Raw genomic sequence first — 16814 nt, forward strand, 5'->3', positions numbered from 1 at the left:
CAATAATCAATTTTAGAATATACCAACGCCTACCATAAAAATAAGAAAATACCCATACTTAGTTTCTCCCATGTTTAGTTCTTTCTCTACATCCTGATTCTTTTAGGATATAGTATTTTTTTTTTTTTGGTTCTTTTGGTGGTTAAATTTTGAAATATAAATAGTATATTTAATTTTTGGCCCTTGCTTTATCAACATTAGACAATGTTGGCTCAGGTGAATAAAGTTGTGAAAATTAGATCGCTTTTCTTTCAGCAGCAATTTCTGCTCTAAATTTAAATTATTATGCTATTATTTTTACATTGTCAAATTTATAACACTTACTCCTGTAACCATAATTTCCATGGATATCCAATCTTAGTTCTTAGTGAGGCCAATATTCACTGATGTTCTTTCATGGCAGCCTGTTACTTGTCTCTTTGTTGGCTGGATTTCATGATCAAGCAGATTTTTGAAGAAAACCTCAAGGGGCTTTAATCTCTGGTTCTGGCATGTTTCTCTGGCTTTATTCTTGAGTCAGCTGGATAACCAAACCTCCAATTCATGCCCTCTTCCCTGAGAACTCTGCAGACAAGGCTTCCTCGTCTTCTGGAATTTGAACTTGGAGAGGTCAAAGTTCAGCTCATACCGCCTACCTCCACCACAGGTGACCTTCTCTTTCTTTCTGAGGACAGAGAATTCCTCCATTATCCTTGAAATATACCAGATAACGCTTAGTGCTGACTATTATTCTGTATTATTTGTTTCTTGGAATAGTGTTCCTTGCTATTTACAGATTTCATTCTTTTGTAGATTCAGGAATATTTTCTTCTATTATATCTTTGATCCAGGTATTTGGTTCTTCACTTTAGGGACACCAATCCTATTGTGATAGTGTTGTCTGTCCGCTCTATACAAAATCCTTTCTCTACTTTCTTTACCATTTCTTTCCTCTCTGTGTTAAAAACCGTGGTTATCTCAAGCTAGCCTCCAAGTCACAGGTATAGTTTATATTCACATCTACTTTCTTCCTGATAGCTACTAAAATTTTTTGTAACATTTTATTTTGTTATAATTTCTTACCTACAGAAAAGGTACAAGAATAGTATAAGGAACTTCTTTATACACTCTCTCCAGATTCACCTTTGTTTTTTTTCCCCATTACTCCCCATTTTCTTTTTATATTTGTGCAGGGCCCCATTCTTTTCTGGACCATTTGAGAGTAAGGTGAGAAATTGTGTCCCTTTGCACCTAATTTCTTCAGATGTATTTCTTAAGAATAAGGACAGGAAAAATCAAGGAATCTAACAATACAATTCTAGTATCTGATGTATAGACCATACTCAAATTGCATCAATGTCCCAATAATTCCCTTTATAGCTATTTATCTTCCGATCCCAGGTCCAAGTCGGAATAGCATTGCATGTAGTTGTCATGTCCTTTTCGTCTCCTTTAATCTAGAACAGTTCCCCAGTCTTCCTTGCCCTTCACTGACCTTGACACATCTTAAAGGTACGGGTCAGCTGTTCGTCGGCTGCCTCTCCCCGGGCTGGGCCTGGTGTCCTCTCGCCCGGACGTGGTCGTGCACTTTGGGCAGGAACAGCACAGAGGTGTCCTCCTCGGGTCTAGGTGTTGGTGGCTGAGCTGGTGCCCACTCACCGGGGTCACCACAGCAAGGCCCCCGGTTTCCTTCTTACTGGGGAGGGGGCACATAACCTGCTCCTCGCGAAATCCCACACACGTTTTAGAGTTGGGGATAATTTCCTGACTTCATCCTATCTCCGTAGGAAAAAGCTTTCTCCCACATCTGTTTAATCCTTGTTACTATGTTCAATCCTTTCTTCTATTTTTAACATGTTATTTGATATTCTTTCAGATAGTTCTGGTATCTGTTGGTCTTTGAAGGCTTGATTTTGCAAATTGCTGTTCTGCTGACTCTTTCATGATTTTTTATTGTGAGTGCATATTGTTTGGAATTTTATCTGTCATAATTCTGGACACCTGGGTTTGAAGTTTGTTCTCCCAGCGTCTGTGTTTGCCTCTGTTGGGTGCATGGGGTCACCACCAACGCGCAGCCCCTCTGAGTTCTTGGCTTGGAGTTCTGGAATTCCACAAGGAGTGAATTCTGGGTGAATTCTGGCCCAAATCCCCATCAGGGTGGGCTGGCAGCTAGGCATTCCCAGGAGAGATGTTTTTCCCGCTTCATCCAGACTGGAGGGAATCTGCGCGGTTTCCTTTGGTGGGTGGTTTTTCCTAACTCACCTTGGGGGACATCGCCCTGCAGGGTCTCCAGCAGGACCCCCCACTCTGAAGGAGCAGGGTGTCCTTCGTGGTTTTCCGTGTCCTTGAGTGATTTCTTTTGTTTTCTGCCAGCTTAGCCAAGAATTTAAATTAATTTTTAAGAATTTGATGTACCTTCCTCAGGTTTCCTGAGCCAGGCGGATATGCTGCTCTCTGGTCAGACAGTCTAGCTCAGCAGGTGCTCGCACACCCCGTTTCCGCGCTCCCGGGATCTCTCGCCCCGGTCCTCTCCTCCAGCCACCCTTGGCACTTCTCCTTTCTGGCTCGGCCCGGGGTGGGCTGTGCGTGCAGCAGCACGTGGTGGTGGTGGTGTCCCGAGTGTGTGTGGGGGTGCTGAATTCAAACGTTAAACGGGGATTGTTTCGATTGTACTTTGAATTGATGTAATATTAATTCTTTCCTCACATCACAAGTTCTATGTTTAGGCGAATTGGGTCAGTTCTTAGACTTGAAAAACTAGACAGTCACAGTTGAGGTCTTAAATCCTGTCCCAGAGTCCGTTTTTGAGGCCCGGTGAGCCCCTGCAGAGTGGGCTGGCCCGTGGGGTGCCTTCCTTGGTGCTGATGGGGCGGGCCTGTGGCTTACAGCGAGGACGTGTTTCTGGGGGTCTGCAAGTGGCTTCCTCCTCTCTCTGGGTCTGTTTCCCCAGCGTGGGGGGATCGTGGGGGTGGGTGAGTTTATCTGAGTTTAGGGCACCTGCTCTGGGCCAGGCGGGCCATCCCAGGTGGGGTCCAGCTTGGACATGGGGGTCAGTGGTCAGTGTGGTGTTGGCAGGGTGGGGTGTATGCCAGCCTCGCCCCCTGCCCTCTGCACACAGAGGCGGGTTTTGGGTAGGGTGTGGGTGCGGCGGAGGCCATCTCACCCAGGGCCTCTCTTCCAGGTGGTGAGCCGGCTGGGCCTGGATTCCCTGTCGCCCTTCAACCCTAAAGAGCGGATCATTGAGTGAGCACCCCCTGCCCCTGGGCCCCAGTGCAGGCCGAGAGCAGGCCTGGCCGAGACGTGTCCTCCTGCTCCTTCTGCCCCATCCTTTACTCGGCAAATGCCAGAGCACTTTGTGCCAAGGGCAAGGCTGGGGTGGGGGTCATGGGGAGACCCCGAAGAGGTCCCTGCCTTGTGCTTGCTCATGGTGAGCTCCGGGGTGCCCTCTGCACCCCAGCAGCCACCCACTGTGCAGACTGGGAATGGGCGTGGAGACCCACCAGAAACCTGGGTCCGGGTCCAGCTAGGCCCTCACAGGCTGGGCACGGTTGTCAGGAGGTCGTGGCTGAGGAGGAGAGCGCTGGGGCTGCAGGGCCTGGAGCCAGAGGGGTGGCCCTGCAGCTGTCCCCCAGAGCAGCACGGGGCTGCCCACACCACCGCTCCCAGCCTCTGGCCCCAGGAGTTGCCCCCGCCCTGGGTGCCCGGCCGAGGGGGTGGGGGTGGCCCCTCTGAGCCCCGAGCAGACGCTGAGGACCCCTGCCTCCCATTCTAAATGGGGACACTGGCCTCGGAAGGGATGTGACTTGCTGGCCCCTGGCCCTGGCCGCTGGGAGGGCGGAGAGCGACCCGGGACCCCGCTGACCCCGCCCGCCGCAGGTACCTGGTCCAGGATGGCCCGTCGGAGGAGCCCCTCGTCAGCAAGTCCCTGCGCGCCTTCATCGGCGACGTGGGCGCCCGCTCGGCGGCCCCGGGGGGCGGCTCGGTGGCTGCGGCCTCCGCGGCCATGGTGAGTGCCGGGCGGGTCCCCTCGGCGGCCCCGGCCCCTGGGCAGGCCGAGCCGGCGGGGGCGGGGGCGCGGCGTCCCGGCGCCCGCAGCTGCCCCTCTCGCGCAGGGCGCGGCGCTGGCCTCCATGGCGGGCCTCATGACGCACGGGCGGCGCCGGTCCGAGCACCTGGAGCCCGCGCTGCGGCGCCTCATCCCGCCCTTCCACGGCGCCGCGGCCGCGCTCACCGCGCTGGTGGATGCCGACGCGCGCGCCTTCGCCGGCTGCCTGGTGAGTGCGCCCCGGCCCCGCGCGTGCCGGGTGGGCTTACCTCGCGGGCGGTGGTTTTAGGCAGCGAGTGTGGCCGTCTTGTTTTGTGGTTTCCGGTTCTGTCCCCGGGGGGCGGCTCTCCCCAGCCCGGCAGGGAGACCCCGGGGTCAGGCGGACGCGCCTTGCTGCGCCCGCACGTGCTGCGGCTTTCACTTATCCAGGGTCTGCCTCGCAAGTGCACCAGCGCCGTTTTTCCAACAGCAGGTGCTAACTGCGTGTCTGTGTGTCACATTTTGGTAATTCTCACAGTATTTCAAACCTTTTCATTGCTCATGCATTTGTGATGGTGAGCTGTGATCTGTGATCGTGGATGTTACTATTGTAGTAGTTTTGGGGTTACACCAACCAAGTCCATGTAAGACGGTGAATGTGATGGATAAATGTGGCCTGTGTTCTGACTGCTCCAGCGATCAGCTGAACCCGTCTCCCTCCCTCCCCTCCAGCCTCCCTGCTCCCTGGGACACAACAATATTGAAATTAGTCCAGTTAATACCCCTACAGTGGCCTCTAAGTGTCCAGGAAAAGGAAGAGTCACACGTCTCTCACTTTAAATCAAGAACTAGAAATCATGAAGCTTAGTGAGGACGGCATCCGAAAGCCGTGACAGGCCAAAACCAGGCCTCTTGTGCCAAACACTTAGCCAAGCTGTGAACACAAAGGAAAAGTTCTTGAAGGAAATTAAGCTACTCCAATGAACACACGAATGATGAGAAAGCAAACACCCTTATTGCTGATATGGAGAAAGTCTGAGAGGTCTGGTTGGAAGATCAAACCAGCCGCAGCATTTCCTCAAGACAAAGCCTAATCCAGAGCAAGGCCCTAACTCTCTTCAATTCTGTGGAGGCTGAGAGAGGTGAGGGAGCTGCAGAAGAAAAGTTTGGAGCTGGCAGAGGTGGGGTCTTGAGATTTAAGGAAAGAAGTCGACAGCCTCCATGACATCAGAGTGTGAGGCGAAGCAGCAAGTCTGATGTAAAAGTGGCAGCAGGTTATCCAGAATATCTGGCTAAGATCAGGGATGGAGGAAGCTTCACCAAACAACAGATTTTCAATGTAGACAAAACAGCCTTCTATTAGAAGATGCCATGTAGGACTTTCCCAGCTACAGAGAAGTCAGTGCCTGGCTTCAAAGCTTCAATGGACAGGCTGACTGTCTAGTTAGGGGCTGATGCAGCAGGTGACTTCAAGTTGACATCAATGCTCATTTGCCATTTGGAAAATCCTGGGGCCCTTAAGAATTATGCTAATTCTACTCTGCTTGTGCTCAGTAAAAGGAACAACAAAGCCTGGATGCCAGTACATTTGTTTACAACATGGTTTACTGACTATTTTAAGCTCATTGTCGACACCTACTGTTCAGAAAAAAGATTCCTTTCAAAATATTACTGCTCACTGACAATGCCTCTGGTCACCCAACAGCTCTGATGGAGAAGTACAGCAAGATTAATGTTGTTTTCATGCCTTTAACACAATGTCCACTCTATAGCCCATGGATCCAGAAGTCATTTATTATTTAAGAAATATATTTCATAAGGCTATAGCTGCCATAGATAGTGACTCCTCTGATGGATCTGGGCAAAGTCAACTGAAAACATTCTAGAAAGGATTGACCATTCTGGATATCGTTAAGAACATTTATGATTCATGGGAGGAGGTAAAAATATCAACATTAATAGGAATTTGGAAGGAGTTGATTTCAACCCTCGTGGATGACTCTGAAGGGTTCAAGTCTTCAGGGGAGGAAGTAACTGCAGATGTAGCGATAGCAAGAGAACTAGAATTAGTGGTGGAGGCTGAAGATGTGACTGAATTACTGCAATTTCATGATAAAACTTTAACAGCTAGGAGTTGCTTCTTATGGATGAGCAAAGAAAGTGGTTTCTTGAGGTGGAATCTACTCCTGGAGAAGATGCTGTGAACATTGTTGCAATGACAATGAAGAATTTAGAATATTACATCAACTTAGTTGGTAAAGCAGTGGCAGGGTTTGAGAGGATTGACTCCAATTTTGAAAGAAGTTCTGTTGTGGGTAAAATGCTGTCAGTCAGCATCACATGCTACAAAGAACTCTTTTGTGAAAGGAAGAGTCAATCAAGTTCATTGCTATTTAATTTTAATAAACTGCCACAGCCACCCCAACCTTCAGCAGCCACCACCCTGATCAGTCAGCAGCCATCGACATCAAGGCAAGATCCTCCACCAGCAAAGAGATTATGATTTGCTGAAGGCTCAGAGGATGGTTAGTATCTTTTTTAGCAATAAGGTATTTTAGACATAACACAATTTCACACTTAATAGACTACAACTACAGTATAGTGTAAATGTAACTTTTATATGCACTTGGAAACCACGATATTTGTGTGATTCACTTTATTACTATATTTGCTTTATTGCAATGGTCTGGAATCAAACCCACAGTATCTCCAAGGTGTGCCTGTAATATTTTCTAGACTTTTATAATCTGATTAAATTCAGATATTGAGAGATGTTTAAAGAGAAATTTCAGCTTTAGAAATTCAGTATAAGAAATAAAGACTGCCGGTAAAGATAACCATTTGGTTAATGTAAGTGCCAGCAGGATTGTATGGTATTGTTCAGTGTGTAACTCCACTTCTTACTTCCTACAGATGCTAAAAGGCAAATGCATAAAAAGCAATGATAAGTCTATATGGTTTTGTATATATAATATACAAAGATATAAGTGGTAACAAGTACAAAAAAAGGGTGAGGGTACGGAGGGCTATAGGAAAAGTATATCTGTACGCTATTGAAGCCAAGTTGGTATCAAACTAAATATGATTGTTATATATTGAGGATGTTAAATTTTAACCCCATAGTAACCAGAAGAAAAATATATGAAAAATATATCCAGATAGGAAAGAGAAGGCAGTCAATATGTTACAACACAAAATAATCAAATAAATATAAAAGTAGACATTAACAGAAGGATTGAAGGACAAAAGAGGTATAAGACTTGCAAAGGCTAACTAGTAAAATGGCAGAAGAAAGTCCTGCATTATCAGTAGTTACTTTAAATGTAAATGAATTAAACTCTCCAGTAAAAAAGGCAGAGACTGGCAGAATGGATAAAAAAAGCATGACCCAACTATATGCTGTCTGCAAGAGATTTACCTTAAAGTCAAAGACACAAGTAGGTTCAAGAAGAAAAGATGGGAAAAATATTCTATGCAAGTAGTATCAATTCAACAGGAAGATGATACAATTATAAACATATATGCCCCTAACAGCAGAGCCCCAAAACATATGAAACAAATACTGACAGATTTAAAGGGAGAAATCGATGATCTACATTAATAGTAGGAGACTTTAACACAGCACTCTCAAGAATGGATAGAACATTTAGTCAAGAAAATCAATAAGGAAATACAAGATTTCAATAATGCTCTAAACCAACTAGACCTAAAAGACATATATAGAACACCACATCCAAAAACATCAGAATACACATTCTTCTCAAGTGCACATGGATCATTCTCCAGGATAGATCATATGTTAGGTCACAAAATAAGTCTCAATAAATTAAAAAATATTGAAATCATACAATATATCTTCTCTGACCACAATGTAGCAGAGTTAGAAATCAATAACAGAGGGATAAGTGAAATATTCAAAAATATATGGAAATTAAACAGTATACTCTTAAACATTCAATGGGTTAAAGAGGAAATCACAAGGGAAATTATACAATATCTTGAGGGGAATCAAAATGAAAATACAACTTACCAAAACTTATGGGATGCAGCAAAGGCAGCCTAAGAGGCAAATTTATAGCTCTAAATGCTTACATTAAAAAAGAAGAAAGACTTCAAATCAGAGACTTAACCTCAAAACCTGAAGAGCTACAAGAAGAAGAGCAAACTAAACCCAAAGTGAGCAGAAGAAAAGATATTAATATCTAACAGATATTAGAGTGGAGGTAAATGAAATAAAGAACAAAAAAATAGAATCAGCAAAACCAAAACTTGGTTCTTTGAAAATATAAATAGAATTGATGAACCTTTAGTTAAACCCAAAGTGAGCAGAAGAAAAGATATTAATATCTAACAGATATTAGAGTGGAGGTAAATGAAATAAAGAACAAAAAAATAGAATCAGCAAAACCAAAACTTGGTTCTTTGAAAATATAAATAAAATTGATGAACCTTTAGTTAGACTGACAGAGAAAAAAGAGAGGATCCCAATAACAAAAATCAGAAATGAAAGAGGGGACATTGCTACTGACCCCAACGAAGTAAAAGGAACTATAAGAGGATTCTATGGACAACTATATGCCAGCAAATTAGAGAAACTAGATGAAATGGACAAATTCTTAGAAACATAAAAACTACCTATACTGACTCAAGAGGAAATAGAAGATCTCAACAAAACAATTACTAGTAAAGAGATGGAATCAGTAATCCAAACCCTCCCAACAATGAAAAGCCCAGGACTAGGGGGCTTCACAGAGGCATCTTACCAAACTTTTCAAGAAGACTTGACTCCAGTTCTGCTCAAACTCTTCCAAAAAATTAAGTAGGAAAGAACACTCCTCATTCATTCCTTGAGGCCAACATCACCCGCATATCAAAGTCAGATAAGGATACCACAAGAAAAGACAAGTACAGACCAATATCTCTTATGACTATAGATGCAAAAATCCTCACCGAAATAGTAGCAAAATGAATCCAACAGTACATTAAAATAATTATATATAACAATCAAGCGGGATTTATCCCTGATATGCAAGGGTGGTTCAACATAAGAAAATCAATTAATGTAATAAACCTCATTAACAGAATGAAGGGGGGGAAATCCATGATCATTTCAATTGATGCAGAAAAGGCATTTGACAAAACTCAGCATCCCTTCTTGATAAAAACACTTTGAACACTAGGAATAGAAGGAAACTTCCTCGACATGAGACAGGGCATATATGAAAAATCCACAGCTGACATCCTACTCAATGGTGAAAGTCTGAAAGCTTTCCCTCTGAGATCAGGAACAAGACAAAGGTGCCCACTGTCACCACTAGTTAGTCAACATTGTACTGGAAGTTCTAGCCAGAGCAGTTAGACAAGATAAAGAAAGAAATAAAAGGCATCCAAAGTAGAAAAGAAGAAGTAAAACTTTCCCCATTTGCAGATGACATGATCCTGTATACAGAAAATCCTGAAAAATCCACAACAACGCTTTTAGAGCTAATAAATGAATTTGGCAAAGTGGCAGGGTACAAGATCAACACCCCCAAATCCGTAGTGCCTCTATACACAAGCAATGAACAACTGGAAGAAGAAACCGAGAAAACAATTCCATTTACAATAGCAACTAGAAGAATCAAATATCTTGGAATAAGCTAACAAAGGATGTTAAGGACTTGTACACAGGAAACCACAAAATATTGCTAAAAGAAATCAAAGAAGACCTAAATAAATACAAGGATATTTCATGTTCATGGATTGGAAGACTAAATATTGTTAAGATGTCAATCCTACCCAAGTCAATTTATAGATTCAATGCAACCCTAATCAAAATTCCAAGAAATGTCTTTTGAAGAAATGGAAAAACCAATCATCAATTTATATGGAAGTGTAAGGATCTCTGAATAGCCAAAGCCAAAGCCATCTTGAAGAGTGAAGTTGGAAGACTCACCCTTCCCAATCTTAAAACTTATTACAAAGCCACAGTAATCAAAACAGCATGGTTCTGGCACAAGGACAGACATGTAGACCAATGGAATTGAATTGAGAGCTCAGAAATCAACTCTTGGATTTATGGTCAACTGATTTATGACAAGGGAGCAAAGGCCACTCAACTGGATGCTGGGAAAACTAAATTAAAAAAAAAATTTTTTTTTTAAAAAGAAAGCAGATCTTTACCTCACACCTTAAACAAAAATCAACTCAAAATGGATCAAAGACCTAAATATAAGGGACAGAACTATCAAACTCTTAAAAGAAAATGTAGGGAAACATCTTCAGGACCTTGTGTTAGACAATTGCTTTTTTTTTTTAGAACAGAACAGGTATATTTCTATTAGACTACCTGATACAGAGGATAGTGTGGTATGGATGAAGAGTATGTATGACAAATAATACAAATATATTTTATTTGAAATAAAAATGCTTATACAGCACAACGAGTCACTTGGAAACACTCTTGCTTGACTGAGCAAAAACAAAGCTGAAGCACAATCACCCTTCTTTTTTGACATGTATTTGGAGATAGGTAGGAAGACACTACTTGGTTTTTAAAAAACTGACCTTCCTTTAAGGCCTGGTCATAGAAGTGTAAACAATGTAAATGAATCGACAATTGCTTTTTAGACTTTACACCCAAAGCACAAGCAACAAAAAGAAAAAAAGATAAATGGGACCTTATCAAAATTAAAAACTTGTGTTCCTCAAAGAGCTTTATTCTGTAAGTAAAATGACAATCTACATAGTAGGAGAAAATATTTGGAAAACACATATCCAATAAAAGCTTAATATCCAGAATATATGAAGAAATCCTTCAACTTAACGACAAAAAGACAAAACTACTAAATTAAAAACTGGGCAAAAGACTTGAGTAGACCTCTCTCCAAAGAAGATATATAAATGGCCAGAAAGCACATGAAAAGATGCTCAACGTCTAGCCATCAGGGAAATGCAAATCAAAACCACAGCGAGATACCATTTCACACCCATTAGCATGGCTGCTGTTTTTAAAAAGGGAAAATTACAAGTGTTGGGGAAGATGTGGAGAAGTAGGATCTCTCATTCATTGCTGGTGGGAATGTAAAGTGCTGCAGCTACTGTGGAAGACAGTTTACTGGTTCCTCAGAAAGCTCAGTATAGAACTACCACATGACCCAGCAATCCCACTTCTAGGTATATACCCAAAAGAACTGAAAGCAGGGACTCAAAAGAGAGATTTTCACATCTGTGTTCATAGTGGCATTATTCACAGTTGCCAAAAGATGGAAGCAACCCAGGTGTCCATCAACCAATAAATGGATAAACAAAATGTGGGATATACACACAAGGTGATATTATTCAGTCTTCAAAAGGAGCGAAGTCCTGATATGACATGACAACATGGATGAACCCTGAAGAAATCGTGTTGAGTGAAATAAGCCAGATGCCGAAGGACAGATGTTGTATGATCTCACTGAAATGAACTAATAGTGAAAGTAAAGTCACAGAGTCAGAATCTAAATACAGGTTACCAGGGGATGGGGTGAGGGTAGGGAATGGGGGGTTAAGGCTTAAAATACGCCGGGTTCCTGTTTGGAACGGTGGGAATGTTTTGGTGGTGGACAGTGGTGATGGCAGCACGGCACTATGAACACAATTAACAGCACTGAAATACATACCTGAATATTATTAAAGGGGAAATGGTAGACTGTGTTTATGTGACAGAATAAAAATTTTTAAAAATCCATGGAACTGTGCTACACAAACAGTGAACCCTAAGGTAGACCATGGCCTATCATTAATGGTGCAGTTATAAAAATGTGCTTTCACCAATAGTAACAAATGTTCCACACATATGCAAGGTGTTACTAATGGGATGGTGTGGTGGTTTGAAGCCCAGGCAAACATGGTCTTAAGGCTAATCCACTCCTGTGGGTGTGGACCCACTGTAACTAGGATTTCTTGTTGAGGCCACCTTCTGTTAAGGAGCGACATACCTCTCCTGTTACTTGAGTCCTTTATAAATGGAATGAATACAGAGAGAGAGAGAAGAAAAGCCATGGAAGCAAGAAGCTGAAAGCAACAAAATCTAGACGAGAAGGGAGACAGCAGCAGATGCTGCCGTGTGCCCTGCTGCGTGGCAGAGGGGCTGAGGATCGCCGGCAGGAAGGCTTCAGGAAGAAGCATCGTCTTGACGCTGTCTTGATTTGGATAATTTCTCAGCCTCTAACTGTAAGCCAATAAATTCCCGATTGCTTAAGCCAGGCCATTTCATAGTATCTGCTTTCAGCAGCCTAGAAGCTAAAACAGGTGGTTTATGGTGTGCCAGTTTGAATGTATTATGTCCCCCAGAAAAGGCCATATTCTTTGATGCAATCTTGTGGGGCAGACATATTGGTGGGGATTAAGTTGGAACTTTTGGATTAGGTTGTTTGCATGGAGATGTGCCCCACCCAGCTGTGGGTGATAACTCTGATGAGATATTTCCATGGAGGTGTGGCCCTGCCCATTCAGGGTGGGCCTTGATCAGTGGAGCCATATAAATGAGCTGACAAACAGAAGGAACTCAGTGCAGCTGAGAGTGATGTTTTGAAGAGGAGCTATAGCCAAGAGGGACACTTGGAAGAAAGCACAGGAGCTGCAGATGAGCGACAGTTTTAAGACAGCCGTTGAAAGCAGACTCTTGCTCCAGAGAAGCTAAGAGAGGACAAATACCCCAAGTGCAACTTAGAGTGGCATTTTTGAGGAACTGCAGCCTAGAGAGGAACATCCTGGGAGAAAGCCATTTTGGAACCAGAACTCTGGAGCAGACACCAGCCACGTGCCTTCCCAGCTAACAGAGGTTTTCCGGATGCCCATCCTCCAGTGAAGGTACCCAATTGCTGATGTGTTACCTTGGACACTTCATGGCCTTAAGACTGTAACTGTGTAACCAAATAAACCCCCTTTTGTAAAAGTCAGTCCATCTCTGGTGTTTTGCATTCTGGCAGTATTAGCTAACTAGAACATATGGGAATCCTGTATTTTATGCATGAGTGTTCTGTAAATGCACATCTTTTCTAATAAAGAAAAATAATAGAGATAACCAGTAGTGATTAGCAATAGGTGAATAATTAGAGAATAAATTGAGGGAAAAGGTAGAAAAATGAATTTAATCCAAAGGCTGGAAGGAAAAATAAAAAACAAACATCAAGGATGCATGGCTTAAGGAAAAGATAAAATGGCAGGACAAAGAGCCCCATTCATCAGTCACCGATGGTGCGAAAACATAAATGCCGTGTCACTAACAGTCAGATGATGCTTCTCTCAGCAATTACATAAGTAATTTCTAGATGGATTCAAAATCCCGCTCTATCCCCTACCTGCCCTCCCCTGCTCTCCCCCAAAACCACAATAAATCACAGAAAACAAAACTAACCCTGGGGTCGGCCAAGCCCCCACGTTGCTGTGGGCTTGGGAAGGACAGACTGGCTTAACATCAGCAAGCTCTGCCCAGTGGAGGCTCCACCAACATGGCAGGGCCCAGCGTCCGGTGGGGAGACGTTTGCAGCACCGGGACAGCCCCGGGATCCGAGGCTCGGAGCCTCTCGGCAGGAGCAGGGGCACCAGCCAGCAAGCCCTGGCCCACCGCCCCGCCCGGGGCCCGGCTCCTCGCGCTCGCAGCGGCTCGCCAGTCACAACAGGGCTCTCGGGGCAGGCGGGACAGGGTGCCAGCGTCCCGGAGGGAGAGGGCCAAGCGCCCCGGGGCAGACCCACGCCAGGCCCCGAGTCCGGGGGAGGAGAACGAGCTCCTTCATGCGCGGACAGAAGTACAGGAGAGGGGCCAGGCCGGGGCAGGGAAGCCCTCACGGGTGCTTGGGTGGCTCTTTGCTCCTTCGGCCTTGGCACAGCTGCAGTCTTGGCGCTCCGACTTTGTGGGGTTGTGCAGCTGGGCTTGGGGGGCAGGAGGGACGGGCAGCTGGGGCGGCCCCTGCCCCTTCTGGCCGTGGCATCTCTCCCGACCTCTCTGACCCTCGGTCTCCTTCTCTGGGGCACTGCCGGCTCGCCAGCCCCTGGGCTCCGGCACTGCCTCCGAGCCGGGCTGTTACCTCCTCCTTCCCGCGCACCCCTGGCATCATCGGCAGTCCCGCTCCCAAGGATGCGGCGTTCACCCCAGAATGTGTCTGTTGACTGGGGAGCCCTGAGTGGTGGTGGTGATGTGGCAGAGGCGAGGCCCTCCAGCCCCCGGGGTCTCCAGCGCGGCCCAGGGGACACGGGCTCCTCTTACTTTGCTCTCGTGGCTGTTTCTGGCAGGAAGCAATGAAGCTGCCCAAGAGCACGGCTGAGGAAAGGGACAGGTGGGTGCCGGGTGGCCGGGGGTGGCCCAGCCGGGCCCCAGGCCCTCGGGGACCCACACGTGTTGGGGGGGGCCCTCCTGTTGCTCGGCCCGTCCCGCCTCCCGGCGCTGTCTGGGGCACTGGCACCCCTCTCTCAGCCAGGCACAGGCTCCTCGGGGTGGGGGGCCCCTGCGGCAGCCCTAGGCCTGCATCCGCAGCCCCCTCGTTTCCAGGCGTGCGGCGGCCGTGCAGGAGGGGCTGAGGCAGGCGGTGGCCGTGCCCCTGTCGCTGGCGGAAATGGTGGCCTCCCTGTGGCCAGCGCTGCAGGAGCTGGCCCTGTGCGGGAGCCTGGCCTACCGGTCGGACCTGCAGGTGCGAGGGGGCTCCCCCGTTCCCGGTGGGGGGCAGAGCTGGGCGGCACCTGCCCTTTTGTCATGCCCCCGTGGCACCTCGTCGAGCAAGGTCTCTGTTTTAAGATGGCCGTTGAGTGTCTCATTCAAGATCAGCAGCTGCAGGGAGCCAGAGACCCCCTAACCCTGGTCCCGGCTGCCCTCCAGGCTCCGCACCCCTCCCCCTGCCCCCCTCTGGCCCCCGGGGCGCTCGGTGCCGGGAGTGGTGAGTGCCCACCCGGGTGCTCCCCGTGTCTGCCGCAGGTGGCAGCCAAAGCGCTCGAGACGGGCGTGTTCGGCGCGTACTTCAACGTGCTCGTCAACCTGAAGGACATCGACGACGACGGCTTCAGGGACCAGGTGAGGGGGTGTGGGCGTCCCGGCTCCAGGCACAGGGGCTGCCTGTGGGGCCGAGAGGTCCAGGTGCTGCGGCTGGAGGGACACTGGGCCTGCCGGGGCCTCCCGCGGGCACCTGGTTCGGGCCCTCGTCCCCCCTCCAGGATTCTGTGGAGACGGTGGTCGGGGCGCCCCTGCACCCCCTCTGCTGCCGGCCGGGCCGGACCCTCCCCGCCCCAGGCCCTCCGAGGGGCACCCCCACACTCTCCCACCCCCCCAGGCAGCTGAGCTGTGCCCCGGGCCCCTGCGAAGCCGGCGCCTCAAGCCCCCTAAGGGCAGTAGGACCCCCGACTGGTACTGGTTTAACCTCAGCCTGATGGCAGCTGGGTGAAAACTCTTTTTTAAATTGCTGTTGAGGAAAATTCACTGAAGGTAAAATTAGCCATTTTACAGTGAAGGGTCCATAGCCTTCAGGACATTCTCAATCTTGCACCACGTCACCCCCACCTCGTTCCGGAGACAACCGCACACAGGCCACCCCTTTCCCCTCCCAGCCCTGGCAGCCACCAGCCCGCTTTCTCTCGGTGGATTTCGTGGTGATTTTAAAGAGCCACTTTGCAGTTTCATACTGGTGTTGCTTTGGACTACGGGTGGCGGCACCGCACCTGTCAGGCTGGGGCCCTGAGCTCGGCCGTCTCGAGGATGTCGTCATCCTCCACTGGGGCAGGGAGGGGACAGCCCCCCGTTCTCCTCTGGGGACACAGCTCTGCCTGTCCATGCAGCATGGCCAGAGCAGATGGCCACACAGGGATGGGGAGGCCGGGGGTCTGCAGGCTCCTCCAGAGTCTCAGGGCAGAGGGGAGTCCCTCCCCCACACCAAGGGAAACCGGTGAGGAGCTGGGGGTCCAGGGGGGCCTGGTCACCACAGAGTGGACAAGCAAGGGGAGCTCACGGCCAGGGAGAGGGGCCCGAGGTGGCAGGACAGACGGCCGTGCGGTTGGACCTGCCAGGGCTGCGGTGGGCCAGGGATGCTGGGCTGGGGCTCAGGGCTGCCACTGGCAGGCGCCCAGTCCCTGTGTCCCTCCTCGCATCTTCAGGTCCGTCAGCGCATCTCCAGCCTCCTGCAGGAAGCCAAGACCCAGGCCGCGCTGGTGCTGGAGAGCCTGGAGGCCCGGCAGGAGTGACCGCCACGGGGAGCCCCTCGCTGGCTCGGCCCCCACCCAGCAGCCGGGCAGCCAGCCCTCCCTGCCCGACGCCCGATGGAGCCCGGCCTGGTGTGTGGGTGTGTTGGGGGTGTCGTGCCTCACCTGGACATGAGTCACCTGGGCATGAGTCACCTGGTTGTGTGTCACCTGGACATGCATTTCCCCCCTGCTGAGCACGTGGGAAGGACAGGTGGCTCCCAGACACGGCCGGTCTGCACGGGACGCAGAAGACGGAAACAAGCTGGCAGGACCTGACGGGCGTGGGAGAGACACCCCCTCCCCTCCACTGTCCCGACCCCGTCCCCCGCTTCTTGGCCCCGCCTGTGTGACGAACACGCCGTCCGGCATTAGCGTCTCCTGATCTTTAAATGAAGGGCCTGTACGTTCCATCTGCTCTGGTGTCTGTTGTCCCATGTCCTGTCGGCTGTCCATCCTCGCCGCTGTGCCCTCGTGGGAACGACACTTGCTGGTCCGTTCTGGGGCCACTGCCCCCTGGGCTGTTCCCGTTCTGGTCTTACGGACACTCCTGTCCGCGCCTTCTGATGGCGGCTCAGCCCGAACGTGGGCGTGGAAGTGCTGAGTCGGGAAGGGCTGCCTTAGGGCT

The 16814-nt window shown here is 48.4% G+C and overlaps 1 protein-coding gene across 1 annotated transcript in view; it reads left to right on the forward strand.

The window, feature by feature from the left end:
- The window catches only part of FTCD (formimidoyltransferase cyclodeaminase), a 32671-nt gene extending 16072 nt beyond the window's left edge, over nt 1-16599 (forward strand). Inside the window, exons 7-13 of the mRNA XM_037825280.1 lie at nt 3161-3222; nt 3856-3985; nt 4092-4253; nt 14258-14301; nt 14514-14652; nt 14934-15029; nt 16103-16599. Of these exons, the coding sequence (XP_037681208.1) occupies nt 3161-3222; nt 3856-3985; nt 4092-4253; nt 14258-14301; nt 14514-14652; nt 14934-15029; nt 16103-16189 (720 nt within the window). The 3' untranslated portion in view covers nt 16190-16599. The remainder of the gene's footprint in view (nt 1-3160; nt 3223-3855; nt 3986-4091; nt 4254-14257; nt 14302-14513; nt 14653-14933; nt 15030-16102) is intronic.
- Nucleotides 16600-16814: the final 215 nt, after the last annotated feature.

Source organism: Choloepus didactylus, chromosome 1 (genome assembly GCF_015220235.1).
Source record: "Choloepus didactylus isolate mChoDid1 chromosome 1, mChoDid1.pri, whole genome shotgun sequence".
NCBI classification, from domain to species: domain Eukaryota; kingdom Metazoa; phylum Chordata; class Mammalia; order Pilosa; family Megalonychidae; genus Choloepus; species Choloepus didactylus.